General features: G+C 42.5%; 1 protein-coding gene across 1 annotated transcript in view; it reads left to right on the top strand.

Moving 5' to 3' along the window:
• Positions 1 to 6: 6 nt before the first annotated feature.
• Positions 7 to 19,904, top strand: part of BORCS5 (BLOC-1 related complex subunit 5) — a 61,771-nt gene continuing 41,873 nt past the window's right edge. The window contains exons 1-2 of the mRNA XM_039708379.1: positions 7 to 111; positions 534 to 677. Coding sequence (XP_039564313.1) covers positions 54 to 111; positions 534 to 677 — 202 coding nt within the window. The 5' untranslated portion in view covers positions 7 to 53. The remainder of the gene's footprint in view (positions 112 to 533; positions 678 to 19,904) is intronic.

Raw genomic sequence — 19,904 nt, forward strand, 5'->3', positions numbered from 1 at the left:
CCGTGGGCGGCGGCGGCCCCCGCGCTGCGGCGGGCGGGGGACGGAGCAGCGCCATGGGCGCGGAGCAGAGCGCCGAGGCCGAGAGCCGCCCGGGCGAGCCCGGCGCCGCAGGTCGGTGCCTGGCGGGGAGCGAGGGCGCGGGGCTGTGCCGGCACAGCGGCTGTGGAGACGAGCACGGCTGTTTCCTTGTGAGGCACAGCGGCTGTGGAGGAGGGAAGGGCTTGGAGGAGGGAAGGGCTGTTTCTGCGGGAGGCAGCGGCAGCGCGGCCCGGCCCTTCCTGTGACGGCGCGGGGGCAGCGCCCGGGCCGGGGCAGCGGGGCCGGGCAGGCGGTGCGGGGCTGTCAGTGCTGCAGGTGCTCCGGAATCAGCTCTTCCCCCGTGGGGAAAGGAGCTTAGACTCCTTCAGTGATGTCGGCAGTGTGCTATAAAAAGCATACCTGTGCAGTGTTAAATAGAGCGATATTCGCATGGGGTTGGATTCTGGTGTAATCTGCTTGTAAAGTTGGTTATTCCGTCTCCCTCCAATATCCAGCATCTCCGTTGCCAGCCAAGCAACGAGCAAAAATGGACGACATTGTGGTTGTAGCCCCAGGAACACAATCCTCACGGAATGTCAGCAATGATCCAGATGTCATAAAACTGCAGGAAATTCCAACGTTCCAGCCCCTCTTGAAAGGTGAGTGATTGTTCTTCCTCTGTTTTTAAATGCCTTCTTTTTTTGTACCTAATGTCATTTGTGTATCCTGAGGTATCTACTGCAGTTCATATTTCTGTCCCTATTTTTCGCTTCCCCTCTTGTTTCAAACGTTCCTCTCTTTTGTTATGCCATAATTAATCCCAGCCTTCTAAACAGTGGGTGAGCTAGTTTAGAGGTGTGCTGGTAATGTTCTCTGCAATGGAACCCTCTACTGTGAAGACAAACAGCTCCAAGCATTCCAGCTTGCCCTGTACCACTGGTTGATGAGATGCTGTGTTATGTTCTAATTTGTAATGGATGACGGTCTCCTGTTTTGCTCTAGTCTTTTAAAAACAGGCTGTGTGTTACTGTCAGAGTCATAGCTACCTGTGTTTGCGTTTAGCTGCTTGAAATCAAGGTACCTTGTGGGAGTTTTCAACACAGAGCAGATTTTATTCTTGTTTTTTTGTAGTGGGGTAGATGGGCTGAGACTTTTCTTTGTTTCTTTTCCTCCTACTCTTTTCTTTTTTTTTTTTTTTTACTTTCATCCCTTGCACTCATTCTTTTTTTCTTCTGTTCAAAAGAAAGTGAAGATTTCAATCAAAGTTGTTGAGCCTGCAGCATAACAAAAAACAGGCCTGTGTGTTTTGTGGCCTGGCTTCTAGCTTCCTCTTTTTGAGGAAAATGCAGAGTGGCCTTATTATCTGAAAATAATTACCTCTCACTAGAGGTAATCTACCAGAGGTAGCATCACACCACCACTTTTTGGACAGAAAGTATTTACTTTTTGTTTATTTGTGTATGCCTATTGCATAAGAGTACTGAAACATGACTAAAACTTGTAGACATTATTATAGCCTGGGCCATACATTAACATTTTATTGGACACTTTATTTTATGAGTATGTTCTGGATGTACATGGCACTGACTGCTGTTTCCTGCAGAAGGGGCAAAAAGGTGGAGAGCCCATGAAAAAAAGCAGAACACGCTTTGCCTGTAGAGAATGCTGAGTCCTGCTTTGTATGTAAGACAGAACTAGGGTCATGCTAGTGGCAGCTTGAAATGTTAATGCTGGAATCCAAATCTAAAAGAAATGAGGAAGTTTTAATATGAGAGAAAAAATTTATAAGATGCTAAAACATCTGGCACGAAAGTTGTGTGTGTGTAAGAGTGTGATGACAAAGAGTTTCAGTTCCACCCAAGCTCATGAGCAAACCTGGGTTGCACAAGACCTGTGGAAGGAAGTCCTGGGAATTGAGACTGGTGGTCACTTCCAGAGATGGTGTTCCTGTGAGGCTGTTAGAGTCTCAGGGGTCCAGGGCTTGAGGTGGGAAGTGAGAAAGGGCAGAGGGCAGCAGCCATGTGGCTGAGATGCAGAGGTTGCAGGACACTGCTTCCAGGTCCTTCATCTCCTAAATGTGCACCCTTTAAGTTGTCTTGATGACTGAGTTGCTTTTTCTGGCCTTACTTTGGACCTGAAGCTGTGGATGTACAATAGAAACATTCTCTTCTGGTTTTGTCACTTGGCCTGCTGCTTCCCTGTGAGTCTCCTGAGACGTGGTGACATCTGGTGACTGCTCAAGAGTTTTGCATGCTGAATCACTTTTGTGAACACCTTTTTCAGCCTCAAGTGCTTATTATTACTTGAACAACCAGGCTGTGATACTTGTGTTCACTACAGAAAGCAGTGTGAGTTAACTTTAGAGAGATGGCAGATCTACTACAGGCCCACTTGAGAAACTGTTCTGTTTTGGACTGGTCTCTTATCTGTATTCTTCCCATGCAAGATTATGTTTCTGGGAAGGTTGAAGAAGTTTCAAGATCTTTTAGGAGCTCATTCTAAAAGCTTGATCTACCAGCTGGCAGGTGGACTTAGAGTCCACAATGAAGTGAACTTCATTGTTCTATTCAGTTTCTCCTTGCCTAAGCAGAGCCAAGGGGTTTTATTTTGCTCTTGAGTTTGAAAAGGGGAATAATCATTAAATAAATGGACTGGCAAAGTACATGGCCATGTAAACAGTGCATGTTCTTGAAAAACAAATGCCCTTGTTCCTCTTGGCTATATTGAGTTGAGCCTGTGATCAATGAACCTGGAAATCTTTACCATTGTGCGCTCTCACTTGGAAGAAAATGCCAGTGCCCTGTCCATTCATCTTTCCTGCTTTCCCTTGACTTCTACAGGGAGAATTGCACCTCAGAGGTACAGCTAGGAGCCCTTGTAAAAAGTCCCTCTCCATATTTCTTGTAGGCTCACTTCAGGAACTGGAAAGCTGCTGTGAGGTTGCTCAAAGCTCTGTCCAGCTTGACCTTGAAGACTCCTCATGATCTGGACATGCTGTTCGAGCCTCATAATAAAAAAATTTCTTCCTTATGTCCAATCTGAACCTACCCTCTTTGGTTTAAAACCTGTGTCCTTGCTCCTTCATTGCAGGCCCAGACTCTCTCTTTCTTGCAAGCTTTATTTGTCTCTGGAGGCTTTTTGGGGAAAGAAACATTTTCTTGCTTATGGCTGGAATTGTGCATTGGTAAAAAAATATTCGGCGTGAAGAAGCAATAGAAAGAGAGGTTACTGTATCACTGCAAAGGTGATGTGTGAGCAGCAGAAACTTCTTTACATACTGTGTCTCTTCCTGTTCCCATAGGATTTTGTGATTAGTTTCCTCTCCAATCTCATTTCATGGTTCTTCAGGTCAGCCTGGTGTTATTGTGACCATCTGAGAGTCCTGACTGGTTGACAAAAGCTGCCAGATAGGCAGTGACTGTCAGCTGCTGCTGGCAGGTCAGGGAGGACTGTGACCTCCCTCTGGTGGATCTTGTACATTAAAATTAACCCCTAACTAAAACAGCACCCGTAGTAACTTGAAACTAACTTTAGTAAGTACTGGTTATGTTTTTGTGCTGCCCTTTCCTTTGTTGTTTCCTCGTTGTTTGGAGGAAGCTGTTATGGCAGCATCTCTTGGCAGTGTGATACTGAGTATTGAGCATACTGTGAGTTCACTGAATATGGGCTTGTGGTTATTTAGAGACAATTCAGCAGCCCACTTTTGTGTTCTGACTTATTTCTGGAGAAAACCTTAATACTGAAGGAACAATTTTAATCCTGGATATTTAGCTGTTAAAGCTGTTGGTGGTGCCTGCTTGGCTTTCTGCAAGAACGTGATGATACTTTTCTTTCTGTTTTGTTTTGTCTGATGGTGTTTGGACTGTTGTGTGCAAGTTCCCAGGAGAGCAGGGATTGTTTCTGTGAATTAAGCAATGTGCTGCTGTGCTGCTGGAGGCTGGCCTATGAACAGATCAGCTATGTCACATGCAAATTGCATTTGTCATGTGCAGCATGTCTTCTGTCTTAGGAACTCCTGGTCCTTCAACCACTGAGAGAAAAAAGGTCAGCAGAGGCTGCTGAGGCTCACCTGCATTCCCAGATGTATCACGTGGATGAGAGGTGTCTTTTTTGCAGACATTCAGCAAAATGTGAATTTTGTTGTGCACTCCATACCCCTTTGTTCTGAAGATCACTTTGTCTAACATTGGTGGTCTTCATCTTACAGCCTTGTGAAGGGTGCAGCTCATTAGCATCCTCTAGCCCAGAATAACTGGATTCTTGTCCTGCAAATAATTCTGCTGTTTTTCTAAGAACAGCAAGTAATGGGAAGAGGTTGCTCAGTAAGGTTGTGGCATTTCTGCCCATGAAGTTTTTAAGGGCATATTAAGCAAAGCTCTGTGAGTTGTGAACTGGAAGTAAATTAAATAAGTAATTACATTAAGGAGTATACAGTGAGAACTTTACTTACTGTGCTGCTTGTTACCCATATTTATTATTGTTATTTGTTAAGAAAGGCATTTAATGAAGAATACAGTGGGACTTTTACTCTGAAAAGTCAAGGTTATGGTTTCCCTGGAAGAAGTGGAACAAGGAAACCCAGGTTACATGGCAGAAAGAGTAGGTTCAGCATAAGGAGTTTCCTTTTAGGCTCAATATATTTGAAGTGGAAAACTTGTCATATATTACAGCTGGTGTATGTCTTCAGCTGAGGGGCACAGGGAGATGCTGAGAAATCTGGGGTGAAACTTGTGATGTTGTACAGATGCTCCATGGATCGTCCCTTGTCCTCCAGGGACAAGAAACAGAAGCTTGTGTTACCTTGAAATGACTGTTTATACTTTTATAACTTCTTTTATGAAGTCGTTTTTCATGTAGGAAAGCTACTTGTCTTAAAAAAATGCCAGTGTGTTTTTCTTTCTAGCATAGTGTATAAAGGAAGGATGGATGTTTAGAATTTACTGCATTTAAACCAAGATTTTGTCACATCTCACTCCTCAATACTTTCTTACATCCTCTCTTCTTCCCCTTTCCTCACTGTATGCTCCTACTTCAATTTATAGTGTAGGGAATTTAGCTAATAGCATGTGTCAGTGAGCTTTATTCCTATAATTCTCTACACATGGTACTTGAATACTTTCTGACCCTGTGTCTTACAAAGAGGATCTGCTGCTTGCAGCTGCTGAGGGTATAGGCCTCTACTAGAATTTGAAACATCCAAGTTGGTTGGATGGACCCCATGCCTAGTACTTTAACAAAATGTGCATGTTGGGTGGAAGGAAGTAGCAAGAATGTGAGTACATCTGCCTGGTGAGTTTGATTTTTTTTTTATTGTTATTTTGTTTGTTAGTGGGGTTGGTTTTTTGGTGTGGGTTTGTTGTTTCTCTGGGTTTTTTTAGGCTTGTAGAGCAATATTCTGTATTGTAGAGATCTGTCTCTCCATTTTGAATTCATGACTTGAAAGTTTCTTCTGAAATCAGAATCTAGAAGATGCTTCAGCTTTAAGGGAAGGAGCTTTCCCTTCAAAGGACACCTGAAGGAGTGGATGATGTCAGACTTCCATGTATTCCTCAGTTGTTTGTTGGCTGTTTGGAGACCTGAACTAAGTTGGTTTTCTGTGTAAGAGGATCGGGGTCTGTGGTTAGACATTATCCAGTCAATATGCTCAATACCCACAGGGAGAGCATTAGGAACTGCAGATAATGAATTCTCTACCTTTCTACCTTTCCCTTCCCCTTTGCCAACTCCACACCTCTTGGTGTAGTTGGTGTGTTGGCTGATGAGCAGAATGAGTGTGAGCTTCTCTGCCTAGGGGATTAGCCTGGCCATGTCCCTGGCTGAGGATCTTGGAGCTCCAGTTTCTACTGACCCCATATGTGACAGGCACATAGTGACCCTCCCCACCATCTTGCTTCATGGGAATAAGCCTTGGTGGTCATCTCAAGTCACCTGCAGATCCTCCTTCCTTTACCTTCACAGAGCCTGCTAGAGCTAGAGCCCTTCAGCTGGCAGTGCAGCCCTTGGGGTGCAGCTGCTCTTGGGACACATTAGAAGATGTGCTGAACAAAATAACCATGTGGGAGGGAGTTAACTGTGTCATGGCTTATCAATTTGCCACAGACTTTAATGAGGCGTATCTGCATGCTGGCCTGTGTACCTTGAAATCACTGTTAACAGGCTAGGGTGAAAGGCAAATAACTACTTATAACATCTAAACTACCCAAGTGTAATCATAAATGCTAACAGAATGTGTAATCTCTTTATGTTGGGAGGAGACTGGAAATCAGATGCATCTGATTGATCAGGCAGAGGAGCTAGTGTGTTCTTCTGGAGTGTAGATAGTGAGTCTCTCCAGACAGGGATAAGCATGTAATGGGAAAGCACATGGAGAACTCTTTCTAGGCATCAAAATCTGGATAGAATTTTTTCTTTTTTTTTTCTCTCTCTCCTTCACATTTGTGTACTTTTATTCAGCATTACTGCCTTGTTCATAAGTGAAGACTTGATTATGTCTTTGACTGAGGGGCCAGTTAATTTCTCACTTCTTTTTAATGTGTCTCTTGGCATCTTTCTCTGATGGATGTCCATCTGTTGAACATGATGTTTTCTATCAATGCAAATTGCATGCAATGAAGTGTTCATGTCAGAAGTGTATCTAGGAGATAAGATACATTTATGCCCTGTACATCTGTACTGTACAGACCTGTCTTTACTGGATGTGTAGATGTGTAGGTTGCTTCATGTGATGCTGTGTGACCCCCCTGCCCCTGTTAATATTTTTTCTCTTGACTGGTGGCTAGTTTTGGAATGTTTGTGTCTTACTGCAGGACCAGCATTGCATTGCATTGCATCACTTTTGAAAATTTAATGTTTCTGTTTGATCTTAGGCTTTATCCAAGTCCAGCAGGTTATTTAGTTTTTGGCCAGTTAGTTTATTGAGAAATGTTATGCTTACCCAAGAGGGTATAAATTATTGCACCAATTATTAATTTTTTTCCCCCTATGGGTGCTGATTCAGTCAAGTGACTATGGTAGGGGTAAAAGATGAGAGGATGCTTCTGTATGTATTGCCTGTCTGCAGTTAACTGCACTTTCTGTAACATCACATCATTCAAAAACTCCACTCTTGTATTTATTTCCTGCCCAAATACTATCAGCAGAATAAAGAGCAGATTCCAGAAAGTCACATGTGTAAATAATATGCCCCTTTTCTAATTAGTGTTTGACTTACTAAAATAGTATAAAAATGAAAAGGGTTTTAAGGTACAAATGAAAAGCAGGTCTGCTCCAGCCTTTAGCCTTGTTATCAAAGCAGTGTGGTGGGAGCTCAGCTTTAACCATGTTCTCTCTGGATAATTGTGTGAGATGAGATCAACAGCTGACCAATAAAGCACAGGTCAGCAAGCTCATTGTTATGAAACCTTGAAGTTTAGAATCAAATTTGATCTGCCTCTATTCCTTTCTTAGGGCATCTTAACAAAAGGGAAAATAGGAATTTTGTGGTTCATTTGGCTTAAACAGTGAGGTCTGACATACTGAATATTCCCTCTATTTTCCATGTGGGGCTGGCCATGGCTGGTTGACACCCTTGCATGCATAAACCAGAAGATGTGCAACTGCAGACTGCATATTGAACCCTGAGATGCAGATGATCTCTTGGATATCCTGCTTTTCAGATTGCAGTAGTAACAAAGTGATGAGTAGTAATGTTAGTAGGGAGTGGAATTGCTGCCTGTTGTAGCTGTGCAAAGGCACCACTCTGCCTGCAGGCTGAGCTCAGGGGCTCCAGGCAGCCTTTAGTGGGAGCTGCTGAAACACTGCTCAGCCTGTGGTCATCCTTGGAATACCATAATGCTTATTAGTGTGGCAGATGTATGTCTTTTTTATGGTGGAAATTCTTATATTTCATCAATCTTAAGCCACTTGAGAAGTTCTGAAAATGGTACTGCAGCGATGTGAGCACCTTCTGTGTGTGAGCTGGTATCTTGGGTACTTGTGGAGGTTTTTTTTTTTTGGTTTTCCTGTGTGTATGTGTGTGACTGTTTACATGGGTGCTTTTACCTGTGTTACACATGTCTACTTCTCCCATGTTTCAAAATATTTATAATATTATAATTATATGTGTAATTGTGGCACATAATTTCAGAGAAGACACAATATGCCCAGGCTGCCCCTTGATGTGTTCATTAAATGCAAAATGTGCAATATCTCCTGCCTGCCTGTTGTATTAAAGTTCCACTATGATTATGTTTCTTCATGTGGTAAAGAGTTGAAGGGCAAAATTAAGTGCACTTGCTACTTATGAGAGGTTTTTTAATGAGGTTGAGGGCAAACAGTAAAAATACTAGGCTGCTGTTTGAATACACTTGTGAGGATTTTTGTTTGGTTTTTTTAATATGCTGATGCATATAGAAATGACACTCTTGAAAAGGTAGGTGAGTCTGTACTAATGCAGTGAAAACTGAGACTTTGGGATCCTGTGCTGCAGTTGTTAGTTAGGATGTCCCCTGGAAGTCACTTGTGTAACTTAGCCAGCAGTGTCATTCAGTGTTGCAGTAAAAGACCTGAGAAGCTCAGGCATTAAAGTGAGATTATTTTCACCATGCTACATCAGCATGGCAGTGATGTATTTGTACCCAAAGAAAAGGTGCAACAGCAAGTGGGATACTGGGACAGCAGCACAGGCTATTAGTGGGTAAGTGCTGTGCAGGAGAAATCTTTGCATTTCATGCTTTGGGAGTAAGGAGGTGCACCAGCAGTCCTTCAACTCAGGCTTGCAGTGTCCTTTCTCTGTTTTCTGACTTGCTGTTTTTTACCCCTGTAGTTAAGAAAATGGATATTGAGATTGGAAAGCCTGCAGTCTAGGTAAGTGCCACAGGGTGTCAGTGGAATACTAAAGAAGTAGCAGATGTGGTTGAAAAGGGGTGGATACCTTGCTGAAACAGCACGCTGGAAAATGCTTTCTCTTCAAGCTCTTTCCATGAACGTTTGTGTTCTGTTTGCACTGGTACCAAGTGACCAAGGTCTTGGTGACCTTGCTGGGTTTGGTACCCGTTGGACCTGTGAGTTGAGCCACACAGTGCTTTTTACTGAGAGGCAGCTACGGGCTGAAACAGTACTAGGTCTGTGAGGAGGAGATGGTGCAGTGATCTTCAGCTGAAAACCTTTCAGAAAGCTTTAAGATCTTGAAAAGTAGAAATTTTGGGTGCAACTTATTTTTGGTTGTTGTTACTAGTGGGTTTCTAAGTGTGTGTGGTAAGAAAATGAATATATAGATCAGCAGTAATTCAGAATTTGAGGTTCAGAGGCTGTCCATAGCTCTTGATCCTCACCTCAGTACCTCATCTGTAATAGAGAGTTCAGTAATTTTTTCTTGACAACACTGTTTTGATCATAGATGTGTTGAAGACCAAGGTGATGTCATGCCAAGAGTGGTGCATAGTGAGTGCTTCCCTGGTGGCCCATTGTGCTGAGAAAATATGTTTATTCAGCACAGGGGGTGGAACTTGAGAACTGCGTCTAGAAGATGATTGCAATGCTCTTTCCTTCTCCCCAGCTCAAAAATGTCCAGTTCAACAGGGTGGTCTTTCCAGTTCCTCACCAGCCCTACAAACCAGCGTTGCTGCAAGAGTGCAGCTCATGGGATGAACTGCATGAGGGGAGAGACATGAAGGGAGAAGGGGAAAGGGGAAGAAATAATCTGTCTGTTAAGTGATAGCCTAAAATTCCAGGCTTTTACCCCACCTTCCTCGTGTATGAGTACAGGTAATCTCACATAAATGAAGACATCTGTTTGGGAGAATCTTTGTATTGATCACATATGTCTGTTCAGCTAAATCCAGTGCTTTGCTAATTCCTAAGTTATTTTTAGGAGAGGGAGTGTGGAAGAGGAATGTCTTGAACCTTAATCTCTCTTGCCTTGGAAATGTCATGGAGGTATCTTGTGTCCAGTCTATCATGCCAATAAAAGCCCTTTGAGTTGGCAGGGGATTTATGTGATTCTGTTTTCATCAGTGCATTAATAGGAGGTCTGTGCCACAACATCTGGACATCACCTGGAGAGTACTGTCCTTCGCTATATGCTGCCCAAACCTTTTGGTGCTTGGGAGGGTTGTTGGTGCACACCAGGAACCTAAGATTATAACCTATTTGCATATAACCATTTAAAAAAAATTAAAATGCTAATATAGGCAGCGTTACTGCTTGCCTAAAGTTGTTCTTGGTGAGACACCTTGCAAAATTACTTGTGCCTGTCCTCCTCCCCCTGATCTCAGCTGTCCAAAGTGAAATTCCTGGCAAGGCATGCCTCATCAGCACATGAACGTTGGTGTAAAAGCACTGGAGTCTGAATTTCCTAATTTAAAATTCACTCTTTCTGCAAAAAGACTACATTTTCTAAACTCCTGTGCCAGCTACCATGGATGGGAAGCCATGTTTCAAGTTAAAACAAGTAGCACAGTGCCAAGGAAAACCCTTATCCTAAAGAATCCCTTTCTTTTTCAGATATTAGCTGGCCAGACAAGCAACCTTCTCTTCCTACTGTGTTTTTACTCTGCTGTGTCCTTATTGTGGTGGGTTTTGTGCTGTGCATCCTCCACCTTCTCTCTGACTGTTGTGTGTAATTGGAAGCTGACCTGGGATCTGCTGGACTGCAGATACCATTTGCAGTTGTGGTGCTGTAAATGGAATGCTTCCAAACAGCTCCTTGGAAAGTGTGATATTATGGACCAGGGAATTATAAATCATGGTCATCAAGATATTTCAAAAACCATAATTTTCATCTGGAAGTGTTTCAGTGAGTAACCCTTTGCTTTTAGTTCTTAGTCAAACTAAGATGGTGTTGACGAGCTCTGGGAAGAACAAATCCTGGTGATGCTTCACAAGTTTTGGATAAAATTAAGGTGTTCCTTTTGATATCAAACACAAATAAAACTGCTGGAAAGGCACTACTGACACTCCTGGTGCTGGCTGATCTCTCTGCAAGGAATGGCTCAGGGTTGGCCTCAGCTGGCTCAGGAGGATGGGAAAAAGGTTGGTCAGAATTTTATCCTTTCTCATTCTTTGTAGTAGGAGTCTTGGAAGGTTGCTGTCAGCTAAACAAAGCCTGAACCTGAAAGGGAAGCTTGATTTTCCTTTTAACCCTGAAGTCTTGACTTCATCTGATTAAACAGAACCTTTATCTTTAATAGGAAGTGAAAGAGATACTGGAAATAAAACTTCTTTAGTACTCCATGCTGCTTTGTCTCCCATGAGAGCAAATCTTACTTTTTCTGTGATGTGAAAGTAGCAAGGTGCAGGTGATTGAATTGGAAGTACATGTTTGCATTTATACATTTGCAGAAACAGTAAAAATCAGGATAGAATATTTACTCTTGGTTTTGATTGTTTCCCCTTCATGGAACTTGTCACCAGGTTTAGTATGAACTGAAATTTGGAGTCAGTTTGGGTGGTGGCTGAATTGCTTTTTTTTGCAATAGTTTGCAGTTCTCCACTGTTGTACATTCCCTCAGTTATTAATCTGATTTATTATGTTCTGTGGTAGAGAAGACAGAAGGAATTTGTAGATTAATCACTTGGAACATAAATGATTTCTTTTGTCTAATGATCTGTATTATGACAATTGATGATTAAGCTACAGTGGTGTTTTAGACTTTCACTTCTTTATTTTAAATGCCAAATGCCTTTTATTACTATCTGAATCCAATTACTTTTGTGGTCAATGTTTGCATATGTATTTAGATGAGGAATGTAAAGGCTCAGCCTAGATTTTAATGCCAGGCAATGGAACAAATGTGGTAGGAGCAGAATTATTTCTCATGTCATAATTCTTGCCTGTGCAAATAAAATTGTGGTGGTATGTTAACCTTTGTACCACCTCAACTTGCAGAAGGAAGCATTTAAAAAGGTTAAAGTTTTGATTGCATCAACTATTTAAAATGTAAGTAAAAATAAAGCAGTTTTCTGTGCTGTGAAACAACAGGAGTGTGAGTTAGATACTGAAGTACTGTACTGCAGGAGGAGGATTGATGTGAAAAAGGGTGGTCTCTCCATAAAGGTACAATGAAATGGTTGAGTGAGATGGCTAAAAATGGGCTGTGCTGATCTGCCCTCATGGTCAATGTGCAGCAGGGAAAGATAAGGGTAGTGCATTCAGGACAAGAGGTAGAAATTGTTAAATATTAACAGATTTGGTAGAGTTTTGGGAAAAGGTGAGAAACTGAGGATGTTTGTTTTCCAGCCTCCAATCAATTAATATTTAACCAGTGTCCTGAGTGACTCATCTCTACTCAGAGATGTAAACAGAATTTTAAGATGGAAGGAAGATAGGGTGATCAATGTAACCAGGGAATTCCCTGGGAAATAAAAAAGGAAAAATGCTTCTGGCAGGCAAGAAACTTGATTTGGCTCACTTTGGGATCTGGCAGGCACTTTGCTGGTGTGGGGAGAAATCCCAGGGGTTGTGGACTAAGGTCATGTGGGCACCAGCTGAGATCAGCTCTGCCAACTGTCCCAGTTAGGTACTTTAGGACTCAGGCAAGCACATATCCAAAATTAGCTTCTGGACTTGGTGCAGGAGAAGATAACATGTGCAGGAATTATTGAGGCACTCTGACTTCACACAGAGTGTCCCTTTTGGATTCACTGATGCTTTGCTGACCAACATACTCCTCAGGAAAGTGGGGCAGGTTGGTTACAAAACACAGGGTGGTGATGCTGTGGCAGGAGCAGAGACAGCTGGACTGGTGGACTTGCACCTTTGGGGCTTTTGTACAAATATTTTGTATGCTGCTCTTTAATCCTCAGTTCAGTTTGGTGATTTTTCCAAGAGCAAGGGTGAGCAGAACAAGCTAAACCTAATGGCTTGGGACTCTTTTCCCTAAAACCAGCAGAATTGGTCTTTACTTTGGAAAGCTGCCATCCAGAAGGAACTGAGGTTGGAAAAGATAAAACATGCTGAGACTGTTCATAAACTTTTTGTTTAGAAACCGTTTTGATGCCAACTATTTTGATGTTTTTGATTTTCCCGCTCCTTTATCTTCTTAACTGGAGGGGCTTGGTAAGAAAACAAAACCTGTGGTACTTCTAATTTTTAACCCTACTGAAGTTTTTCAGAAGACTGATCAAGTTCTCATTGTGCTGAACTGTCTCTTTATTATCCAGGTTGCTAGGCTTATTTTTCTTGCAAATCAAAATAAGGTACAGTGAAATCAAGATAAGAGTGTATTACATTATTGTTCAAGCCCTGAATATCAGAAAATAAAATGAAATAAATCTTACTATGCAGCTGAAAACCACAGAAATCTCTCTCTCCTCTGTCATTTCCTCAGCTTCTAGTCAGCACTACCATACCTTCCGTGTAACTTGGGATAGTGTTTGGGTTTTTGCCTCTTTGAGGCCTCTGTGTATGTAAGAGCAAATTAATGTGACTTATTCTTGAGTGGTTTTCACTTCCTGTGGCCCACCACACTGATTACATCCCCTTTGAAATAGTTAATTTGCAAAATGGGGCCACAAATGCACCCCTGCATGAAATAGAAGGGATTTGAGTTGCTGGCATTTGGTTAAAAAAATAAAAAGAGATTTTCTAGTATATGTATTTTCAGGCATAGGCATTGCTCAGGCTTGAGGGGATTCAATGGATAATGTGTTAAATTAAACATGTCAGGGTGCACCTAATGTTTTTGTTGCATAAGAGTAGATATGGGATTGTTTCTTGAAATTAAAGGGAAGTTGTCTATTTTACTATTATTGCTCATTCTGTGGCTGGTGTAAATGGAGCTGATGTCTCAGTAGGATGGAAGCAGGGAGGGGGGAACTGAGTTTAGCCTGGTATTTACCAGTGACCAAAGGGTGTTGTTCAGTCTCTGTATTCAGCTTTAAATGTTAGGCAACAAACCATGTACAGCCTTGGTCCTTGTGGATGGCTTATAGCAAAATGGGAATTATTTTGAATGTCTTTCAAATATATGGTAAAAAGTCTTTGAACCTCAGTGTAATAGTCTTTATATAAGCATGTGTAACAGGTAACTTTTTTCCTGAAATTTTAATGAAATGGGCAATTTTCTCCTAAGCATTAGACAAATTGTATTTTCCATGAGCAAGTGTAGGGTGTATATTTGTTGCCTGTTTTCACTTAGCACTAATATTTACTTCTAATTCCCCTTCTCCAAGCTTGTTTCCCTCTTCTCATTAATAGGAATGTTTCTGGAGCATGTCTGTGACAGGAGCAGCTCTTCAGATGTGCTGGGGCCGTTTCCTGTGAAAGACAGGGGTGGATAGGTTGATATGGTGGTTCAACCCTGGCTGGAGGCCAGACATCCATGGAAAGGAGATATACCAAAAGGCTCATGAATTGAGGGCAGAGAGATCACTCATGGGCAAAACAGCCTCAACCTGGAGAAATTAATTGAATTTAATACCAGTCAAAATCAGAACTGTATAATGAGAAGTAAAACAAATTGTAAAAACACCTTCACCTCTCCCCTCATTTCTTCCTGGGCTCTACCTCCTCCCTGCCAAGCATCACAGGCAGACCAAAATAGGGGTCATGGTCAGTTCTCCACACCTTGTTCTGCCACTGCTCAGGGAGAGAGGTTGGAGACCTTTCTGTGCTCCACCATGGGGTCCCTACCATGGGGTGCAGTGCCTCAGGAACAGGCTGCTGCAGTCTGGGTCCCCCACAGGGTCACAAGTCCTGCCAGCAAACCTGTTCCAGTGTGGGCTCCTCTCTCCACAGCTGCCTTCGGGCATCCCTCTGCTCCAGTGTGGACTCCTCCAGGAGCTTCAAATGGACCTCTGCATTCCCATGGGCTGCAGGGGCACAGGGGAGTCTTCTGCCCCCTTGCTGTCCCCCTCCTCAGCCCCAGAGCTGTGTTCCTCTGCCACCCTGAGGGGAGCAAGCACAGCCAAAAAAGAAGAACTAACACCGGGTGAGATGCAGTGAGCAGAGGGGCTGGATCCCCTTTTTGAGCACTAGGGAAGGAGTCAGTGACAAAGTTCTGGGTTGCAACAAGCCTTAACACACTGATGTTGGCTGTTCTGTCAGGACATTTCTACTCCCTCTGTGTAGTGGTAAGTAAGGTAGTCACAATCACAAACTTGCTGCACAAACTTTATTGTCCATCTAGAACTGTGTCTGTAAGTTCAGAGAGGAGTGAGTTCTGCTGGTGGACTCTTAAGGACTGTTTTATTAAACTTTGGTAAGAGCTATTGCTATACCACTTTGGATTTTCAGCTGTGGGATATTTTCTCTTGAAATTAATCCAGGATGTGCTCACTTGCACAAAGTTGTGTGCAAATGCCTTTTTTTCCCTTGAGTCTCAGTTATCAAATTTGGAGTTAACTGTACCTTGTAACTATTTTTATTAACTTAACACACTAGGCTTGTTCCAGCCAAAATGTTGGTCATGAAACAGTGCTAAGAAATGTTAAGCTTGAAAGAAAATTTTTTATTTCTTCCACAGGAAATGTAATAAGTGACCTTAAAATAGTGTCTTATCTCATGTTTACACTGAACTTCAACTCTTGTTTATCAGTTTCTTTTCTTATGAAAGGAATGAACATTCTTTCAATCCTTAAGGATCAGAGAGATGGAAAGACTCCTGTGTTTGTGTGTTGTTCTTCTTCCTTGTACTTTTTTCTTCACAGTGCCATTTTGGTACTTGCCTACCTGAAAAGCCTTATCCTTAAAATACAACTGCATTAGGATGTGTATTGGTGAAGGAACAGCTGCTCCCTTTGGAGTTCCCTGTAGTTCCAGGGACACTCAGAGCCAAGGTTGCTGCAGCCGGAGGAGGCTCTCATCTGAGCTGCTTCCTCACAGTGATGGTGGAGGTATTGTTCTTGTAAAAAAGGTCAGAAAATGGACATGTACTGCATTATTGCCCTGAAAACCTTAGTTTTGCACATAGTTTGGGTCAAGACAGGTGATTTCTTAACAGATTAGGTGCCTTGTTGGGTTTTGTTGAGTTGGGTTTAGTTTTTGGCTTTGGTTTCAGTAGGGAGCCTTTGAAATGAGACCTGGGATTTCTGACTATAGCAGAAAAGCAAAAAAGTTAAGTAGCTGGTTTTGGTTTTCATAAATATTTACCATTAGGCAGAAATGGATCATCAAGACTTCTGCACATTAGGAAGCAGTAGGACAAATGACAGTGCCAACATTTTCTTTTTTGCCTTATTCTTTAACTGTGTGCTCCATGGGGCAAAAGACAGAGCCACTTGACAATAGGCCCTAATGTGCTAAATGGCCTCAAGTTTCATTGTGGCAGCTTTTTATTTGGAGCTGAGCTAGGAAGGTCACCTCAGTATTCTTGTCCTTGGAAGGACACTGTTGTGCCTTCACCGAAAGGCCCTCACAGGAGGATGATTCCATCGAAGACTCTATTTTAAAGGTGTTTGTTGCCTGAATGCAGGTGGGGGTTAACCAGTGGTAAATGTACAGATTAGTTCACTGCCTTACTTTCTCATTCTCTTGTGAAGTGGCACTGTAAATATCCTGAGGGGATCTCTTCTGTCCAGGAGGGCATACTGCCCAAACCTGGAAAGGGAAAAAAAAAAGTTACATTGATTTTTTTTAATTGTTTTTTTTTTTTTTTTTTTTTTTTTTTTTTTTTGTTTTTGGGGTTTTTTTTTTTTTTGGTTCTTATAATGTAGAAGACAATTGCTGTAGCCACAAAGAGCTCTGCTCTTCTGAGGTGTCATTGAGGAGTTTGGCATGATACTAAATAGGCTTGCCCTCAGGCACGTTCTTGTTCTACAGTTTATGATTCTGTCTAAAGGAGATGCTGTAGCTAATGGATTTTTAAAAAACTATGTGAAGCAGCTTGTACTTAACTCCTGTCCCTCTGCTTTGGTATAATAACTGTAGGTTTGTGTTAGGAAGCTGTTCTGCATTGAGAAACTTGTTCCTCGGGTGGAATAACTTACAAGCCTTTGACATATCTCTCTTGAATTTATTTTTTTGTTTTGGGATGTTGGCATCTTGCAGTGAAACACATGAAGGTGACTCCTGTGATGTGCTTTGCGGTCTCTGCTTCTGGAAACAGCTAAATTAAACCAAAACAACCACTTTACTTTTAAGCACATCCTAAACCACCATAGTCTTATTCAGTGACTATCTGTCCCTTTTCAGCGAATGTTAAAAACACAGTCACAACGTTGAATTTTCACTGTCCCCTGCTTCAGATGCAAATACAGTCATTGCATACTTGTTTTCTGATGTCTTTGAAAGGAAGGTATTTCTGCAAGTGAATACAATCTCTCTGTTATCTGAGTGAACAGCTATCCCAGTGCACGGCTGAATCAATCCCTGCACAGAGAGGATGCCTGCAGTATAGTTCAGAAATGTTCCAGATGCATAATTTCTTAATAGACAGATCAGACTGATGCATTAGTTTTGCTTTTTGGGCACATCTGGTAAACTAGCCCTCATAAAAGATGTGGAAAAGTAAAATAAGGAAAGATGCTACTTTTTTTTCCCTTTTCCCCCCTTCTTAAATTAACATTTGATTTCTATCAAAATAACATTTGTTGCCTTGCAATCATGTAGCTCTGTATTAAAGTGAGGCTGTCACTGAAGAACTGCAGGTTTAAAGGGTATTTGCTCTGAAAACTTGCAGAAAGCAAAATTCCTCTGGCCTGTGTGTGGAAAGTGCTTGGCTTGGGCTCTGTCTGTAGGATGGGTACCATGGGGGATGTTGTTCACTACTTCTGTGCAGGTTGTACCTGGGGTTCATGGAGTTCATTTGCCTGTGCTGATGGATGGGAGAACATTAAAATGGTGCTGTACATAACTGGAACACTGCATGGAGAGACTGGTAAGAGAGGCTGATGGCCCCTCCAAGGCAAAGTGAGAGTCTGGCTCCTCAGAGTATGCAGTGTAGCTTGAGCTGATGCAATAGCTCCCTCCTGTCCAAGGAGGAGAATACACACACCCACATTCCTCCTTGGCATGTCCCTCCATCCTCTCGGAGTCTGACATTCATCTGACCCTGTGTGAAACTGATTTGTGTTGCTAACCTGGCAGAGAGCTCTTTTTGTGCCAGGTTAATTTTCCGCTGTTAATAATCTGCTTTGGTCTATTGCTCTATCAGACAAGTGCCAGGGCTGGTAGAAGGGAGGAGGTGGATGCAGGGCCACCCCACCTTTGTGACAGTGGTGAACCTATAGGAGGGAGCTGATGGAGCTTCGTGCCAAGGCTTTGCTCCTCTGGTACTGAGTGTTGCTGTTTGGTGACCCAGTCCCATCCCTTTACTTTGTGCTGGTGCCAGTGCTTGTTTGGCTGATGAGCTGAAACACGCTGACACTGCCAGGAAACTGTGGTCTCCAGGTGTGATAAAAGAGCTTTCCTTGTTTTTCCCTTGGTGGGAGTCATGTTTCACAGAGAACTTAGCTCCCTGATGGCAGCAGCCTGGCAGGTGTGTTCGGGCATCCTGTGGCACACATGTGCTGTTCCTGCTCAGAACTCCAGGGTGCTTCCATACCTTTCGATGAAGTCATGGCTCCCACATCTGATTGCAGCATTTGCTGAGTAAAATAGGTCTAGTAGATCATGCTTCTGCCATTTATATTGTCAGCCACGTGTATATTGTCCATTTCAGCTGAGCTGTTTATTTTTATCAACAAATTACAGTAAGAAATTTGGACCCGACAGTAAGTCCCTAGTGGAATGAAATTAGATTTTCTTTTTGGCCATGACTGCAATTGTTCTGGATATCAAAGACCCTCTCAAATTCTTTTTTGTTTTTAAAGACATTGAATAGCCTGTTCGTTCTTGGCTGTTGTCTTCTATTTCTCCCTCTGTTAAGTGATTGCACAACTTGACATTAAAATCAATAATTCCTCATTGATAATTGCTCTCAGGCTATGACATCAGGATTTTCTGGAAATATAAATTCATAGTGCTGATAGCAGACTATATGATTTCACTCTGGAAACTGGCCAGTACAGTTGGATTCCCTGATGTGCAGGAGATGATACAACATGAGTCTGTCTATGTGCCTGACACATTTGGTCTGTGTTTTCGAGGGACTGATGTGTTACAAGAGCAGAGTCTGTAATTCAGGTGCACTCCGATGAAACCAGAGCACCTCCTTGCTAATAACTGCTGGAGTATTTTGCTGTTCTTACACAGCTGTCCTGTTTTCTGCCTTTACATTATTTATTTTTGTCTAAAAGAGTGCTTCTTCCAAATATTGCTGCAGGAATTAGTCTGCCATAGGCTTTTTCCTTCTGGCATTCCCACAGTTCCTGGCAGTTTAATACCTTTTGGAGTCCTGGTGCAGACCTGCATTGAGGCAGTGCTCTGCTCTGAAGCAGATGTGTTCATGAGGATTATCAGGAACATTCTTTGCTTGCACGTGGGTGGAGTGGGCTCAGTGTTTAAGTGAGACAGACCGCGGCAGGCGGCTCCAGAAGTTAGGAATTGCAATTAGATGCTGGAACAGTCAACCACAGGATGCTGCTGGGGCCAAGAATTTAACAAGGTTCAAAAAGGAGTTGGATGTTTGCTTAGGGGTTAGGAATAGAGGGAGTTGTCAGAATAAATGATTACCAAACGTTTTGGAGGGAGTCTTATACCTTATATTTTTGAGTCTGTGCTGGCAAGGTTACCTGTCTTCTGCTGCTGCCTGGGCTCCTAATATTCCTATTAAAGAGTATTAGTGTGATTAGTATTATCCGTTCCTCCTAGGGTGCGATGCAGCACTAGTCAGTCCTCTAGTTATGATCCACTTTGGCAATTCTCTTTTTGAAAACTGTGCCTGAGGCTTTTGGGGAACTGGGAAAATTAAATTTGCAGGTTTGGCGTGCAATGCACTTACAACCTCTAGGTTTTATGCACTTTAGGGGAGGGCTGCTTGTGGTAGGGGAGGGTATGTACACCCTCAGCAGTAATACCATTGCTGTGA

The sequence above is a fragment of the Passer montanus genome, unplaced genomic scaffold, assembly GCF_014805655.1.
Source record: "Passer montanus isolate IOZ18808 unplaced genomic scaffold, ASM1480565v1 scaffold20, whole genome shotgun sequence".
In the NCBI taxonomy this organism is placed as follows: Eukaryota; Metazoa; Chordata; class Aves; order Passeriformes; family Passeridae; genus Passer; species Passer montanus.